At 39.4% G+C, this 18,003-nt stretch overlaps 1 protein-coding gene across 4 annotated transcripts in view; it reads right to left on the reverse strand.

Annotated features, from left to right (window-relative positions):
* Positions 1–14,709, reverse strand: part of LOC126253368 (tRNA pseudouridine synthase-like 1) — an 84,487-nt gene extending 69,778 nt beyond the window's left edge. Inside the window, exons 1-2 of one of the 4 annotated variants that reach the window (XM_049954649.1) lie at positions 14,479–14,709; positions 14,179–14,387 (exon numbers count right to left, since the gene is read on the reverse strand). In XM_049954649.1, coding sequence (XP_049810606.1) covers positions 14,179–14,318 — 140 coding nt within the window. In that variant the 5' untranslated portion in view covers positions 14,319–14,387; positions 14,479–14,709. Of the gene's footprint in view, positions 1–14,178 lie in introns of all 4 variants that reach the window. The other 3 variants (XM_049954648.1, XM_049954647.1, XM_049954646.1) reach the window with 3 other exon arrangements.
* Positions 14,710–18,003: the final 3,294 nt, after the last annotated feature.

Genomic DNA, 18,003 nt, shown 5'->3' on the forward strand with positions numbered 1-18,003 from the left:
GATGGATATGTGTGTGTGTGCGAGTGTATACCTGTCCTTTTTTCCCCCCTAAGGTAAGTCTTTCCGCTCCCGGGATTGGAATGACTCCTTACCGTCTCCCTTAAAACCCATGTCCTTTTGTCTTTCCCTCTCCTTCCCTCTTTCCTATTTGATGTTGGATGCAGAATAAATTAATATCTGAATTCTCTGTTCATGGACGGCATCTGTACCTTGCTCCTGTATCCACTAAAGAACCATACAGTATGCAAGGAAGACATAACAGTACTTTATTTGTTACTTTAACCAGCCAATATCGACTGAATATTACAGATAAAATATTAGCTTCTTACCAGCAGTCTAATATGAATTCAATTTACTTCTTTAATGAAATAATTACACTAAGAAATACATAGAGAACCACTACTAACCACAGAATTTTTATCGGACAGAGTGTAAAGTAATTCATTACACACTCAACATAACTTCTGAGATGAAAGCAACCCTACATGAGTTGTTCGAAGAACTGCGTCGCGTGTGCTCACTTAAAATTTAAACATACTATTGCTGTTATGAATTGCTGACAGTCTACAAAAAGCTAGAATTGATGCTCTCAATTTAAAGAATTTAGAAAGTAGTTCAAATTATTGTTTGCGCACCGTGCTATTGCTTCGAGACCAGTTCTTGCAGGTCCGACTACTAACTGAATGTAAGCTAGATGTAATATCTCCTATGGTTTACCTGTTAATTCTAATAATTTATGTCCTTATAGTAAGTTAACTACAACACACTCTCTGATGACTGAGGATGAATTAACTGTTATTGTTTCTACACCTCCTACTAGATCAAAGTATAATATTAAAATGTGTAAAATACACACTTATCCTCTGATGTGGCAATACGCCTATGAGCACAATCTGCATATGTGTACATGTGGTAATAAGTTAATTTGCCATAATTGGCAGAGTGGAGTTCAGCAGCAGCTTATTGTCCATACACAGATTGTACACATCGTTTAGTTTAGTGGTATTCTTACATGCTTCTGAGTAGAAGTGAACAGTGGCTTTTTATTTATCTGTTTTTAGTAGAGCTATTTATTTCATTATGGGAGTTCGTGAGTCTTCAGTGTTTGTGTAGAGTGAGTTTAACTTCTTACGTTTGAGTCAGATTACCTGCAGTACAAACAAAAGTTGATTAAAGATGGAGGGACACTGCTTCTGTTGTGTCTAGATGCAGGGGGAATGGGCCACTGACGATAAACAGATGGCCCTGTGTCGGCCACTGTCAACAGGCTTTAGGCTGCTGCCCTGGGATGCACGGGTGTTGGGCCACCCGAGATAAATGCATTGGAATCTCTGAAGCCTGTAGTGTCACCTGAGACCATTGACGCTGCTGTATCTTCAGACTCGCACATACCGGCCAGCTGACACTTACCTGACAGTGGTTGGTAAACTGTAGCAGGGTGACAAATCTCTGGGCAGAAGGCAAAAGTGGGTACTGGTGGTATGACTTTCCCCTTATGTCTTAAAAACAGGTTTGAGGTACTGTCTACTGCGACAAGCACATATAAGCCAGCATGAGACCCTTGCCTGTTGGGATGTGGCTGATCTGCATAACAGATCCAGACAAGCGTAGAGAATGTGACCGCTTGTCTTTAAGAGCTGCTATGTTAGACAGATAATGAAGCCCCTCAGGGAAATAGCAAACAAGTTAGAAAAGGAGGCCAGCATCCACTCTGTTTGCTTGCCAAGGGAACTCGTTCGAAAAGTGGACAAGGTTCTGCCAGTGGCAACTGAGAGCACTGGGTGCATTCAGCTGCAAATCATGGTTCATATTGGCACGAATGATGCCTGTCACCTGGGTTCAGAGACCACCCTACATTCTTACAGGAAGCTGGCTGATTTGTTGAAGACAGCTAGCCTCACCTGCAGGGTGGAAGCAGAGCTATTGTTTGCAGCATCATTCCCAGACCCGATTTACTACTTCCTTTGATTGGGAGCTGTGTGGCAGGCTTAAACCAAAGGCACAAACGATCTTGTAATGATCTTGGATGCAGATTTGTTGATCTCCACTATCAATTATAGAGTTGTAGGACCCCTCCCTTAATAGTCAGATGTGCACTACACACAGGTAGCAACTACTGAGGCAGCAGAGTATGTGGCATGCACATGTGATTTCTATTGGGAATAGAAATCCCTCCACAGGCCCAGTAAGATGCATTCTGATTCTACTCAGGCTAGCATTTGTCATAGCACAGGAAAAAAAAGTTGATATAGTTATTAGGTAACTGTAGGAGTGCCGATGGATAGGTCCCAGAATTAATCTCACATTTAAAGGGTGATAATTCCCATATATTGTTAGAGACAGAACACTGGCTGAAACCAGCAATGACTGCAATGAAATTCTAAACTCTGGCTGGACTGCATATTGCAGAGACAAGTTGAACACTGGTGGTGGAGGCATGATTACAGCCATAAAAATTACAATACTATCTAGTGAGATTTGCACGATTCCTAATACAAAATAATTTGCATGAAATCAACTGTTAAAGGTGGATCAAACATGATTGTCAGATGTCTTTATAGACCCCCTGCTACAGCCACAGTAAGAAGTGTTTGATGGGAGGCTTAGAGAATGTTTTCCGTAAATTTCCAGTTCATGATGAGGTATTAGGTGGAGATTTCAGCTTACCTACTATACACTGGAACATGTATGTGATTCAGGCAGGTAATAGGGACAGGGTATTCACGAAACTGTTTTCAATGTCTGATATGAAAATTACCTGTTTAACACAGAAGCTACCTCATGAAGGTAGCATCTTAAATTTGCTGGTGACAAACAGACCAAATCCTTTCAACATAGTTAGTGTCGAACAGGGAATCAGTGCTCATAAGGCCATTACAGCATCACTGAATACTGCTGTAAATAAGGAATACAAAGAAAGGTATGAAGATCTTTCTGTTTAGCATGGGTAACAAGAAACAGGCCTCAGCACGAAAATTTCATGCTACAGAAATAACAAAGCTGAGCATCAATGGAAAAAGTTCATGGGCATTATACAATACCATTTAGACGTGCATGTGCCAAGCAAAATTGTGAGGGAAGTAAAAGACCCGCCATGGTTCGATAGCCATGTTATAAAGCTTCTACGAAAGCGAAGAGAGCATCACTGAAAATTTAAATGTAGCCAAAGCCTCAAAGACAAACAAAAATTAAATGTAGCCAAAATTAATGTAAGGAGAGTAATGCAAGAAGCATTCAATTAATTCGAAAACAAAATTCTGTCTACTGATTTGACAGAAAATCCGAAGAGGTTTTGGTCTTATGTTAAACAAGTAAATGGATTGACACCATCTTTCCACACACTCCGTGACTATAATGGAATTGAAATGGAGGATAATACAGAAAGGGTTGAAATACTTTTTCCATAACTGTTTCACACAAGAAGACTGCACTGTAGTATCTCCTTTAAATCATGGAATTAATGACAAAATGACCAATATTAAAATAAGTGAACATAGGATAGAAAAGCAACTGAAATGGCTCAACATAGGAAAGGCCTCTCGACCTGACGGGATACAAATACAACTCTACATACAGTATGTGAAAGAACTTGCCCTCTTCTAGCAGGTCTCTGAATGAGCAAAGTGTTCCTGATTATTGGACAAGAGAACAGGTCATCTGTATTTTCAAGGAGGGGTTCCAAACAGACACATGAAACTGAAGGCCTACTCCTGATGTCAGTCTGTTACATAATTTTGGAACATGTTTCACGCTCGTGTATTATGACATTTCTGCAGACCGAAAATCTCCTCTGTAAGAATAAACATGAGTTCTGAAAGCAACAACTGTGTGAAACCCAGCATGCTGTGTTCGTCCATAAGACCAACAAAGCAGTAGATACAGGCATTCAGGTAGTTGCTGTGTTCCTTGGCTTCCATAAGGCATTCAATACAGTTCCTTACTGCTGCCTATTGAATAAAATATGAGCATACGGAACATCAGATCAACTGTGTCATTGTCAAGTCTTCGAAATACACACTTCACAAAAAATTCACGGAATTCAGGTATTGATGGCTCTGTTTATGCATGCATCGATGTATCTGATTCTCTATACATGGAGTGCATATGGGCCTGAAGATGGCATTAATGGTCGTGTAAATAAAATAACAATTTCTGAAAACACACTACTGTTTCGTGACTTTTCTTTGATAAATATCTGACTGGCCACTGTCCTATATGCACAATGAATCAATGGAGAAACTATGTAATTGGACTGATGAGTTTCTAGCAAACAGAACACAGCATCTCATTCTCAACACTGGAGACAAGTGGTGGTGGTGGTTAGTGTTTAACGTCCCGTCGACAACGAGGTCATTAGAGACGGAGCGCAAGCTCGGGTTAGGGAAGGATTGGGAAGGAAATCGGCCGTGCCCTTTCAAAGGAACCATCCCGGCATTTGCCTGAAACGATTTAGGGAAATCACGGAAAACCTAAATCAGGATGGCTGGAGACGGGATTGAACCGTCGTCCTCCCGAATGCGAGTCCAGTGTGCTAACCACTGCGCCACCTCGCTCGGTGGAGACAAGTCTTCAGATGTAAAAGTAACTTCCGATGTACCCCAATGTAAGTGTTACAAGTCCATTACTTTTAGCAATGTATGTACGTGGCCTAGTGGGCGACATTGGAAGTTCAATGGGGCTTTTCACAGCTGATGCTGTTTTATATAAAGAAGTTGCAATGCTCAAAAATTTTAGAGAAATGCAAGAGGACCTGCACAGGATCGATACTAGGAGCAGGGAGGGGTAACCGACCCTGAGCATAAACAAATGTAACATATTGTGTATATATAGACAGAAAGACCCGCTATTGTACAATTACATGATCACAAAATAATCTCTGGAAGCAGTTACTTTCATAAAATATCTAGAAGTATGCAGATGGATAGCTTTAAAGTGGAACAACCACACAAAACTAACTGCAGAACAGGTAGACACCACACTGTGATTCATTGGAAGAATCCTCAGGAAATGTAATCCATCAACAAAGAAATAGCTTACAAAACCCTTGTTCGACCAATATCTGATTATTGTTCATCAGTCTGGGATTCTTACCAGGTAAGATAAACAGAGAGTGACAGATGTTGCACAAGTGGCATTCGGCACCATGGGGTAGCTTAGTCTTACTTTCGGAGAGTGTACATTACTAGAAGAGTCAACAGCAATCGTTCTTCCCAAAAACCATTTGCAAATGGAGCAGGAAAGTGGGCAGAAGTGACAGTGGTTTACAAGGTACTCTCTGCTACACACCACAAAGTGGCTTGTGGAGTAGAAATTTATTCTTAGACAGTACAGTACACAGCTGTGAGAAAGAATTGTTTACGAATAATCCTCCGAGAGATGACTGCACTAGGATTTTAACGCAGTTTTATGGGCCATTTCTTAAATGACTTTCCGACTGTATAATTTACTTCAATTTGACCCTCAATATGACACTTACATATAAAAGTTTTGATATACCTAAACTATCTTCCACACTCAAATGGCATTGGATTAATTTAAAATACTACCCACTGTGATTTATCATGTGGTCTGTTTTGACACACCTTCCATATTCCCAATTACTTTTCATGCAGATGGAAAGTTTTCATTAACAAGACTGTTAACAGTTTATTACAACAAATCATACATAATAACACATATAAGTGATTCTCTGCCTAGTTTCCCCAATGACAAGTTACTTATGGATATCCAGAAAAATGTAATTACTGCTATCAATGGATTAAGTGTTTTGAATCTTCCAGTGATGTTAATCCATAATTAACTGTTAGAATTGTATTCTTAATACTTTTATTAATTTGTCTTGTATCTATAGCACATGTCATATACAAAGCTTGCTCGTCAGTTTCAAATAAAAGTTGCTGTGTCTTCTGATGACACAACTAGTGTAACAGATTCACGACGCCCAGTTGGTCATTGTGGGCTATCTCTGGTAGCTCCTCTTCTCTAGGGGGAGTGATTGTAAGGGCTAAAGCATGCACACAGCAACTTGTGTGCATTTGTGAGTACCTGCCACCATCTTGGAAATGTTGACTGACTATTTGCATCAATCCACAAAGGCATCCGTAATAGAATGCCTCCATAGCTGAGTCACTGGCTGCCTGCACGAGGTGAACTGTCAGCTAAAAATCTGTTTAACTAGCAAAGGACTGGAAGTGTCAGTCTTCCTTTACTTTCACTGGTGGGACATTAGGTATGTAATTATTAAGGGGTAGGGTGATAGACACAGTGATAGCAGATGGTGTAAAGTGTGTTATTGTAATCTATATTTGGGAATAAATTGGAGAAAACTATTTTATCAGTGTTTGCATATCTCTGTTCCTCATGGACTCAATGACTACACTGCCTAATAAGTAGCATGTGGTGTTATCTGCTGAGAATAAAACATCAATATTTTTTTAAAAAAAGATGCTGAACATTGTAGACTGTCATATTCTCTTTGAAATTCAGAATTTATCAGGGATAAAACAAAGTGAGTACAACATAACAAATGTTGTTGCGATTGGAGCAATTGTAGAGGGGAACTGAATGGAGAACAAAAAGTCAGCAACATAAGGAAAGGTAGATTGGTACTCAATGTAAAGATGACACATTGACATGCAGACAGGCACAATGAAAGGACAGTTACACATCTGATTTCAGCCAAGACCTTCAACAGAAAAGGAAACGTACATGCGTTCAATCACCCAAGTAAGCACAATTCATGCACACATGGCCACCATCACTGACTGCTCAGATTGTAATGCAGCAGTCATTCAGAAAGGAAGCAGCAATGTGCAGGAGGTGGGAAGGAGAAAGGACAGCAGGGTAAGGGAGGGAGGTAGGGAGAGAAGAGCACCATCTGGCAGAGTGTGCAGGAACTAGACTGCAAACAGGTGCAGTGTTGGTTGTGGGGCAGGGAGATTAGTGTTTGTGTGTGTGTGTGTCGGGGGGGGGGGGGGGGGGGGAGGGTGAAGGAGCAAATAATGTGAGGAGTGAGGAAGGGAGAGATGGGTGGGTGCATTGGAAGAGGGCGGTACGCATAGATGGTGTGAGATGAGAATAGGGCTGTTGAATGGGGGTTGCAAGGACAGTAGGTTACAGTAGATTGAGACCAGAATAATTTTCAGTCTGGAGAATGTGTTGTAAGGTCAACTCCCATCTGTGCAGCTCAGAAAAGCTGCTGGTGGTGGTGGTGGTGGTGTGGGGGGAGGGCTGGGGGGGGGGGGGGGGGGGAGCGACCCCGATGGCTCAGGTAGTGAAGCAGCCATTAAAAATCCAGCATGTTATGCTCAGCTGCATACTGTGCCACAAGGTGGTCTACTTTTCTCTTGGCCACCTAGTGGACAGCTGGTGGTAGCCATACCTATACAACAAGCTGTGCAATGACTGCAGCAGAGTGCTATGTGACATGCCTGCTTTCACAGGTGACCCAGCCTCTGATAGGGTAGGATAAGCCTGTGACAGGACTGTAAGAGCATTTCTTATTCCAGTCCTGTCACAGGCTTATCCTCATCAGAGGCCAGGCCACCTGTGAAAGCAGCCATGTCATATACCAGCTCTGCTGCAATCACTGCAAAGCTCTAAATATTGGTATGACTACCAATCAGTTGTCCACCAAGATGAATGGCTGTTGACAAACTGTGTCCAAGAGCAATGTAGTCTAATATGTGGCACAACATGCAACTGAATATAACATGCACAGTTCCAATGGTTGCTTCCCAACCCGAGCCATCATGATCCTTCCCCACACCACCAGCTTTTCTCAACTGCACAGATGCGAGTTATCCTTACAATACATTCTTTGGTCCCAAAATTGTCCTGGCCCCAACCTACCGTAACCTCCTGTCCCCACACCCTCCACCCAATAATTTCCAAACCACTTGTCCAAACACCTCCTCCTTACTCTCGTATCCCACCCCCTTTGTGTGCAGCCCTCTGCCAGTGCATCCCCACATCTTTCTCCTTTCCCGCTTCTCTCCTCCTTTGCACCACATTCTTCTCCCCCCCCCTCCCCCCTGCTTGCTTGTGTGAATGTTTCCTTTTTCAATGAAGGCTTTGACCGAAAGCTACTATGTAAGTGTCTGCAGCTAAATGCATCATCTTTATGATGAACAGCAATCTATCTTCTCCTTATATTGTTGGAAATATAGGTTGGCTGATTGGCTGAGCTTCTTGCAGAAAATACATGGAAGATGGGACACTGATACACAAAGTAAGATCCCTATGGGCACTGATGTCATAGGGGTACCTTGTTTAGGTCAGAGTCAAGGTTCAGGCATCCTGCTGTGGGAAGTTAGAGTAACTGAAAAGTCTTACAAAATGCTTAAGAATGCACAGAAAAGTAAGTTAGGTTGTTTCATCAGAATATTATAGGCTTGAGTAATAAAGTACAAGAGCTTCTTGTCTGTTTGGAAAATTTACAGAGCTCTGAAGAGATAAACGTCAAGTGATTACCTGAACACCACATAACCACAGGGTTAGAAGAGTTAAACATAAAAGATTGCACTTTAGCACCTTACTCATATAAAACTAATGCGGAAAAAGAATGAGAATGTAAAGACAGAACATAAGTTCAAAAACACTGAAACAACTAGATTTCGCAAAGATCGCACCATATGTGCATGAATTAATACTGAAAAACTGGCCACTTTTAACTGTAACTGCTTCTTGTAGTCAGACAGATAGCATAGTAAGGAATCTATATGCCTCAAACAGTTCAAAATGTCCCAATGACATCTACATACACTTACAATGTTCATTTTAAATACAAATAATATAACAGTATATAGAACATACTGAGACATTTTGAACTGTTTACGAGGCATATGAATTACCTCTTATGCTCCAGCAGTTAATTGTCTTGGTGTTTTCCATGTAGATTTTCTAAAAGATTCCAATGGAAAAATGGTCTGGGAACATTTGAATTCTACAATTTGATCTCAGTAATTTAACTTTCCAGAATAAGCAGATAAATGGAGTAAAATTTTGATAAAGTTTTCCTGATGAAGCTCAATCCAACAAAATAATTGTTTACCCAGTAAAAAATGATCTCTCTGATCATGATGTACAGTAATTTAGGATAAATAAGACAATACTTCACAGTACAGATTCCTCTCAATGGAAATAAGTTACAATAGTTAAATAATCCAGGACAAATGTTCTTAAGAATAGCTTACTAGAGATGACCTAGAATGAAATTTGTATTGAAATAAATGCTAAGCTTAATCTAGTCCGTGGTAAATTCATATCACTATCTGAAAATAGCTTTCCCCATAAATTAATCAGAAAGGATATTAGAAAGCCATATACTAACATGCATCACTGTAGAGATTAGAGCACCTTGTGAAAGGGAAAGGAAACTGTATCTGTTGGCAAGAACAAGTAAAGAACCTGCAGTAGTTGCATACTACAAAAACTACTCAAAATTAGTAAGAAGAGTTATCAGAAAACTCAAGGAAAATGCACATTATGTCAGAAAGCCGTAATTTTTACAATGTGTTTACGTATATATGGAATGTAATGAAACAAGAACAAGATATAATGACTACTGATTTAAATGGAAGCACTATAAATGATCAGTCACAAACAGCAGTTACATTTAATGATTGCTTCTTAAACTTAGCAGAAAATATAGGGATGAGCACTTCAAGAGAAAAATCACAGCAATATGTTGGAAAAGCTACACACACAAAATTCCATCATATGGATGTCTCCCCAATTCTCCTTCTGAAATTAGGAAAATAAAAGTTCACCTGGATTCGATGTTTCCAACACATTACTAAAGTCTTGTTTCCATATAAGACCAATTTGTGTTGTCTTTCCCGGAATATGTTACGCATCACTAACTTGGGACATTTTTCCAGAGAGATTAAAATTTGCCACTGTTAAACCCCACAATGGAAGAAACGTTGTAGCAGAGATGTCAATAACTTCCCACCCAATCCATTATAGATATCACTTTCCAAAATCTTTGGGAAGATAGTGCAGTCCAAAAAGAGTATCTTATCTATGAAACAACATTATCCTTATTAAAAAACAGTTATGATTTCAGAAGAGTTGTTCAACTAAGAACGTCATTTAGACACTTACTCGGCACATTTCAAGCATTACCATAACAAAAAAGGAGCAGGTAATATTTTCTGTGACCTATCTAAGGCATATGATTCTGTGAATCACAATATCCTCCTGGATGAATTGAGGTTTTTCTGAAATTGGTGGTACAAACCATTGGATGATGTCATACCTATAAAAGTAATGCAGAAAGTTGTGCTAAATAATTCAACCATTGTAATCAGGAGAACTTCTTCTGACTGCAGAGAAATCACTTATGGACTTCCACAAGCCTCAGTCTTAGAGCCACTCTTACTTCTCAACCTTCCATCTAATACGCAACAAACAGAATTAGGGAAATACGGAAGTGTCCGATCCCGCCCGTCTGCTTTGACCCATGACGTCACAAATATGGCGGAAACGACCATAAACCACGATTCCAATATGGCACGTATAAAGTCGTTATGTACACATTATGAGGATGAAAATATATCGAAAAACAAACACCCACACTTTCCAAAAAAGCCTAATGACACTAACGGAAGAAGCGCGGGAAATGGGGTGTTTTTGGGTGGAGGCAAACTAAATATAAACAAATTTAGACACCCACCCCCATACAAAACCACACAAAATGACGACAAAAACCGCCATCACAAAACTCCCCAAATACCACTAAACACAATATTATCTGGACTCTGACGCTTCCCTTGACCTATACAGCTCAACAGCACCTTCCGATCCCATAAATTAGGATCAAATACTTCCCTTGGACTATATAGCTCAAAAACATCTCGCAACACCAATACCAACATACATAGCCACACATTGAGATCGGACACTTCCCTTGACCTGCGCAGTGTTAATTTTATCCGTCATATCCATTCCTGAACAAAAACGACAACCGATTAATTTTACTAAAATTACCACACGACGTACAGCGAACAACACTAAATTAACCTTCACATAAAATCGTTAGCTCACTGAAACGAATTCCACTACAAGCACAGCCGACACACTAACAATTCTTGATAATGAGCAAAAGCAAACTGATCCCATTACACCACACAAATGAAAACCCTGAACATACCACCAGAGAGCACAACAAACCACAACACGACGACATCTACAAACACGCCACACTCCAAACCAAACTCCGCGCCGTCATGACGTCACACACGACAACACCCTTACGTCCTGGGTCAAAGCCGAAGCATGGGATCGGACGCTACTGTCGACCCAGATACTACACCAATGTCAAAGGTAACTCACAGTGAGGGAATAAAGAGAGTAGAAACTTCAAAAATCTTGTGTCCATATTGATGAGATTTAAAACAGGAAATAAACACATTTTTCGAATCCTAAAATAAAAACAATAACAGTTTCTCCTTGACAAGTCCTTCTATTCCGTAGCAGTTCTATTATTGAATGTGTAAAAGGTAGTGGGTAGGAAGTACTAACCCACATTTGTATATTTTAAAATAAATAAATGAACTTAAAAATGTTCCCAGCGTATAGTCATATTTATAAATTAATTTGCTATGTGAATGTAAAATGACTTGTTCTTATCATTATGATTTATCATGCAAATGATCCATGGAACATGAAACTCACATATTTGTGTGCGTGTTTTGGGACAGGGGAGATGTGACAGTATGGCCATGTTTTCAAACTGAGTACAGCAATGACTAATATAAAATATTTGTCAGGCTGCATTCAAGTAGATGCTGTATTTCTTGACTTCCGAAAAGCATTTGACTCCGAAAAGCATTTGATTGTACAAAAGTACAATCATATGGGGCATCAAGTGAAAATTCTGACTGGCTTGAGGACTTTTAGGTAGGGAGGATGTAGCATGTTATCTTGGATGGAGCATCATCATCAGATGTAATAACTTTACGTGTGCCACAGGGAAGTGTTGGGATTTCTGTTGTTCATGTTGTATGTTAATGACCTTACAGATAGTACTGATAGTACAATCGTGCTTTATGCAGATGATGCAGCTATCTATAATGAAGTATTAAGGGGCTCCGGAAAGGCTCAAAAATCATGAAAAGTTCAATTTTTACTTTTTTGCGTTTTCTGAATCTGCAGACTATTACCTTTTAATAGATATATAATTTATTCAATTCCGAAGACTACAACTATTTTTAAATTTTTTTTGAAATGTGTTCTACATGGGCGTGACCCACTGTGGCGCTGTTAAACTGCTGTCAAATGGTGTTATTATTAACGTCCGTGTTCATCAGGTACATTTTAGTGATGTGAGATGAAGTATAAAACCTATTTTCAGAGACTTAGCAGCAACTGAACTGTTGAAAAAGTGTATTCACGGAAAAACTCAAAACCCCAATGAAAGTGTAAATAGTGTTATATGGTCGAGAATCCCAAAGACGGTATTTGTTGGAATAGAAACGCTTCACTTTGGTGTGTATGATGCTGTTGCGACTTTCAATGATGGCAACATTGTAAGGTGCAAGGTATTTAGAAATATGGGAATGAAGATAGGTTCTAACATGGTACGAGCGATGCTTGCTTTAGACAAGGAACGCCTTCGGGCTGCAGACAGGGCTGTAAAGAGTCTAGAAATACAAGCAAGAGTAAACAGGAGGAGGAACAAGAGGAAGCTGGAGGAGGAGTTTGCAGAGGATGAAGATAATCCATCCTATGGACCTGGAATGCACTAAAAAGTTAATCCAATCTTTGTCGCTCGATTCCCAAAACTTTTATTTTCTCATACTAATTACATGTTTTCTAAGGATCTTCCAAACATATTTGTTTCAAACTTTCAGTAAATGTTACACAGTACCTTCTGCATAATTTAACACAGCCTTTTTCCAAAAAACTGTATATTTTTGAATATATAAATAAAAATTGCAAAAAAAGTTGTGAATTTTCATTACAATTGAAAAAAAAAACATCTTTAATAACTGAACTAAAATTTTGTAAAATCCCTGTGTTAAGTTGTAGCCCATATTCCAATAAATAATCTGTAAAAAGTTCAAGTTCCTACCTCAAATACTTTGTGAGGAAAGATGTAATTTATAAGCGTTATTTTAACATTGCAAGTATAGGGCGTTCCGGAGCCCCTTAAGCCTATCTGAAACAAGCTGCATAAATAGGCCTATTCAGTGAGATCTTGATAAGATTTAAAAGTGGTGCACAGAGACTAGTAACTTGCTTTAAATGTTCATAAATGTAAAATTATGCACTTCACAAAACGAAAAATGTAGTTTCCTATGACTATAATATCAATGAGTCACAGTTGGAATCAACCAACTCGTACAAATACCAGGGTGTAGCATTTGTCGGAATATGAAATGGAATGATCACATAGGATCAGTCAAGTGTAAAGCAGGTGGTAGACTTCAGATTATTGGCAGAACACTGGGGAAGTGTAGTAGTCAATCTACAGACGACCTTGCTTATAAATCATTCATGCAACCAGTTCTACAATACTGCTCAAGTGTGTGGGACCCATAGCAGATAGGACTAACAGGGGATATTGAACATATACAGAGAAGGGTAGCACAAATGGTAACAGATTTGTTTTATCCGTGGGTGAGTGTCACACAGATAGTGAAGGAACTGAACTGGAAGACTCGAAGACGAGATGTAAGCTATCCCGAGAAAGACTATTAACCAAGTTTCTAGAACCGGCTTTAAATGATTACTCTAGGAATATACTGTGACCCCCTACATACCGATCCCATAAAGATCTTGAGGGTAAGGTGAGAATAATTACTGCATGCACAGATGCATTAAAACTACCAATAAAGATCTTGAGGGTAAGGTGAGAATAATTACTGCATGCACAGATGCATTAAAACTACCAATCTTCCTCGCACTCCACATGAGAATGGAACAGGAAGAAACCCTAATACCTGATAAAATGGCGTGTATCTTCTGTCAAGAACCTCATGGTGGTTTGCAGAGAGTAGTTACAGTGGTGGCAGTACTACTACTACTAGTAGTAATAGTAGCGGTAGTACACTGCATTACGACTACTAAATAAAATGCAAATAGTTGTCATGTCATATTTATTAGACTGTCTCCATACTACATGTTGATAAAAGCTAACAGACTTGTGCCACACATACTGCATGTATTTACCTGCTAGAAACATACACTTTTGGTTCATTTGCCGGCTTAAATCTTCTACATGCTATTTCCAGAATTCCTTGCACAGACTCCGGATCTTTGACTTCAGGTTCTGTCCGGAAAGTTTGCTTCTGCACTGCCCTGTACACCATGCACAATATTAATCATTGCTTCCTGATGTAATATGCTGAAAATACGTGTTTAGAGGCAAACTATACAACCTGAAATACGTTCCGACATATGATATATACAGAAGATATCGGGGCATGGAAGGAAATTTGTTTACACGTTCCAGTTTTATGTCGTACCTACATCAACAACAACTACCAACAAACACTCTTCTTTCCCTGTTCTCATAATATAATAGAGGCACTATTCTTTACTTTGGATATTTCTACTGCCTTCATTTGTTTGCATCAAGTCAACGCCTTCTAGAAGCTGTCCAATTTAAACATCGGAAATACGCTGCACAGCTTTTGGACCCACACAATGCCTTTTTTTCCTTTTAAGTTTTCAACTTGCTTGCGCTTAAATTTCCAACGGCAAATGCGCATGCGTAATTTTGCAGAAATGTAGACCGTTCGTAATCCAGCATCGCTTATCAGGTTAAGCCTAATTTATACAGCGACACTGGTTTGAGTCAGTCGTTGCGTGAAATAGTTTCGTATATGCTATTGACACGGCGCTACCAGTGTACACTTCAGTTTCGTCGTTTTGTGAGAGCCATTTGGTCTGGTAGCTGTACTAGTTGTAGCGGAGTTAGACCTAATGCCTGTTAGCATGAAACTACTGCATAAGATAAAAGATTAAAACAAATATGAAACTTTTTGGTTCGTGACTGGATGCACCCAGTCTCCGAGCGGAGACAATCTCCATCTCGGCCGGGAATCGAACCCGGGCCCGCTTGCATTGGAGGCGAACTGGACTGGATGAAGAGAATTCAACACGGTTGCACGAAGACCTTACTGAAATTAATTTTAGTGGAAGACCCTAGAAGTTACTTTACTCATCTTAGAAAGGCAATAGATCAGTTCAAGTTTGTACTAAATACAGTTAATAATGGAATATAGAAAAAAGATACTGTAAAGCCATGTTCACACAAGCAAGAAAAGTGTCGCCACAGCTAGTGGCATACTGCAGCGCCGGGTTCACACACGCAACCAAAGTATCACCACAAGTCAAGTCATTCTGGAGTGGCGCTGTGCGCTACCGTTCACACAGGACGCCACAAATTCTTCGTAATTGCGCAGTTTGCAAAATGGCGTCACCTGTCTCAGCTGAAATGATTCGGGCCTGCGTTAATGTTGTAGCGCAAATTGTAGCATTAGAAATGAGCGAATTTGTGTACAAGAAGACAAAATCTATTTGGTTTCAAAAGTATTCATTTTGATTTCACTTTTCATGGAATCACTGGAATACTTGTCTTAAAGGTACAGAACTTTACTTAGGCGCAAGATTTTCAGTTTCATCGCAACAGGGTATGTTACACAGCACACACTACGACCTGATTAAACGGTTGTACATATTACTAAATAAGATGTTTTGGAAACATAATAAATCTAAAATATTACTTACCAAAGTTTTTCTCGTCTCTCTTGTCTCGACTACATGTTTTAAGAACCGGTCTGCAGCTTCAAACCAAGCAAGGCTGGATTTATAAATACCGTCTGTAGACACACCACTCTTAAGTGATTTCAGTACTTTTTTATGTTCATTCATGTAAGCATTTCGAATGCTTCGAATTTTTAATTTTGTTGTAGCTACATCAATTCCAGGTACATATTCACGCATACTGTTCACTATTTCAATTAATGCAGCATCTCTCAAATTTCTGTCTTTGTATGATTCGCTTTTGTGGTTCCAAAGGCATTCTCGTTCTAGATACACCTCCAAGAATCTCATAATGGTCGCTGTTGACCACTTTTTCCACATATTAATAGCAAACGCACAAACAAAAGCACTATCTGCGACCCAATACGCACTAGAACGTAGAAACTAGAAAGGTTTGAATTAGACTTGGCCACTCTTTCCATGTTTCGATACAGTGTATCGAAACGTGGAACTGTTTCAGTGTTTCGGAACGGCTGTGGTTCACTGTTTCGAAACAGTGGTGTTTCATTCCACCCCTACCTCGGATAACCGGAGCACATTCGATCTCGAGCCAGACACAGAAACTGTATCGTTGTTTCAAAATAAGGCTGTCTCAGTCCACCAGTGCTTGGAACGGACTAAGTGTATCGAAACAGTGATATTTCATTCCGCTTTGTGTCGGACGAGATTCGGGCTCGGCACAGGTACTGAAATACAACATACCACTTCATGAAACACTTTCAAGAGTGTCGAATCTTTTTGACAAGCAATAGCATGAAGCTTACATATCCGAAAATAAAGTTTCTTTTCTAGCTGACTCCCATATTCCGAAATGGTGTAACATCTGCTTTATAAACACTAACCAAACAATAAAACAACGCATACTATTCACATTCAAAATAATAAATATGTGAAAATCATTCAGTTAAATTACACTGTTTTTTTTATAATATACGCTTCTCTGTTCATGTACAGTAATCATATTAAGAAACGCAAGTAAGCCTACAACATATTGACTAAAATGGTCGACAAGCACACTTTCGCAGCTCCCATAACTGCAAGAACAACAAGCTATGTCTGATTTTCTGCAGCAGTGTCTGTGTGTGTGTGTGTGTGTGTGTGTGTGGTAAGCAATGACATGTTCTGCGAAAGAATAAATAAATAAACTTAATAAATGTAACCAAAAAAGCAAGTTGTATAAACTTCGTAATTCGAGGGACAAAGTACCATATAAATTGTGGAGTATATGCAAGAAATAGCTCCAGAGTGTCATGTGGCAGCTATTAAACTAGTTACTCAAATTGCCTATATCAAAGAATACAGTAAGGTTGTTTGCAGATGATATTTACATGCCAGGTATGGTTAGTTTGCCATTGCAGACATCATTTTCGAATCTGAGTGTTATTTCTTTTGTAAATGTGTTTGTTTCCTTTAACTTATCCACATGCAAATCTATTTTCGTATCCAGTTTTTAGGTTTCGTCGTCCGTGTATTTAACTCTTCTCACAGCTCTAAGGCCATAAACTGTACTATAACATTCATACCCATCCATTTGATTTCAGTTGCCGCCATATTGAAATCTGTGCAAGTACGTAGAATTTTTGGCGTCCTGTATGAACGGTGTCTCACGATGCCACTACAGCAAGCCAAAAGCTGTGGTACCACTTTAGATGGGTGTGTGATCCCAGCTTAAAGGCAGGTTCACACTCGCAACCTAAAGAGATGCCATTTCTCGTAACTATTTCTGAAATTCGATTTTCCCCTTTCAGAAGACATGTCGCATTTAAACGTAGTGATTCTGTAGCACAACCGTGAGCTACAGTACAAATCCTAAATAGAGTTCAATATGGCGTAAGCTGAAATCATAAGCGCAGATAAAAACGTTGTAGTGCAGATTACAGCATTAGAGCTGTGACAAGAGTTGAATACAACGAAACCGAAATTCAACTGTTGGCTCCAAAAATACATTTCACACAGGAATTAAATAGAGCAACAGAAACATTTATAAGAGAAATACTATTAGAAGGCGAAAATTCTGTCTCAAACCAACCAACACCAGCATTTAAATAAATTTGTTATGGATGGCATTGTGGATGCGGTACTCCTAATTTTTAGTTTCACAGCAGTCATATTACACACAACGCCTATTACTCGCAATTCAGCCAAAATTTATACAGTGCTTTGTCTCTTACACTAAGAAATCTATACAACCCTTGTCCTTTAGTTACGGTGCACATTAAGTCTGTT

Source organism: Schistocerca nitens, chromosome 4 (genome assembly GCF_023898315.1).
Source record: "Schistocerca nitens isolate TAMUIC-IGC-003100 chromosome 4, iqSchNite1.1, whole genome shotgun sequence".
NCBI lineage: Eukaryota > Metazoa > Arthropoda > Insecta > Orthoptera > Acrididae > Schistocerca > Schistocerca nitens.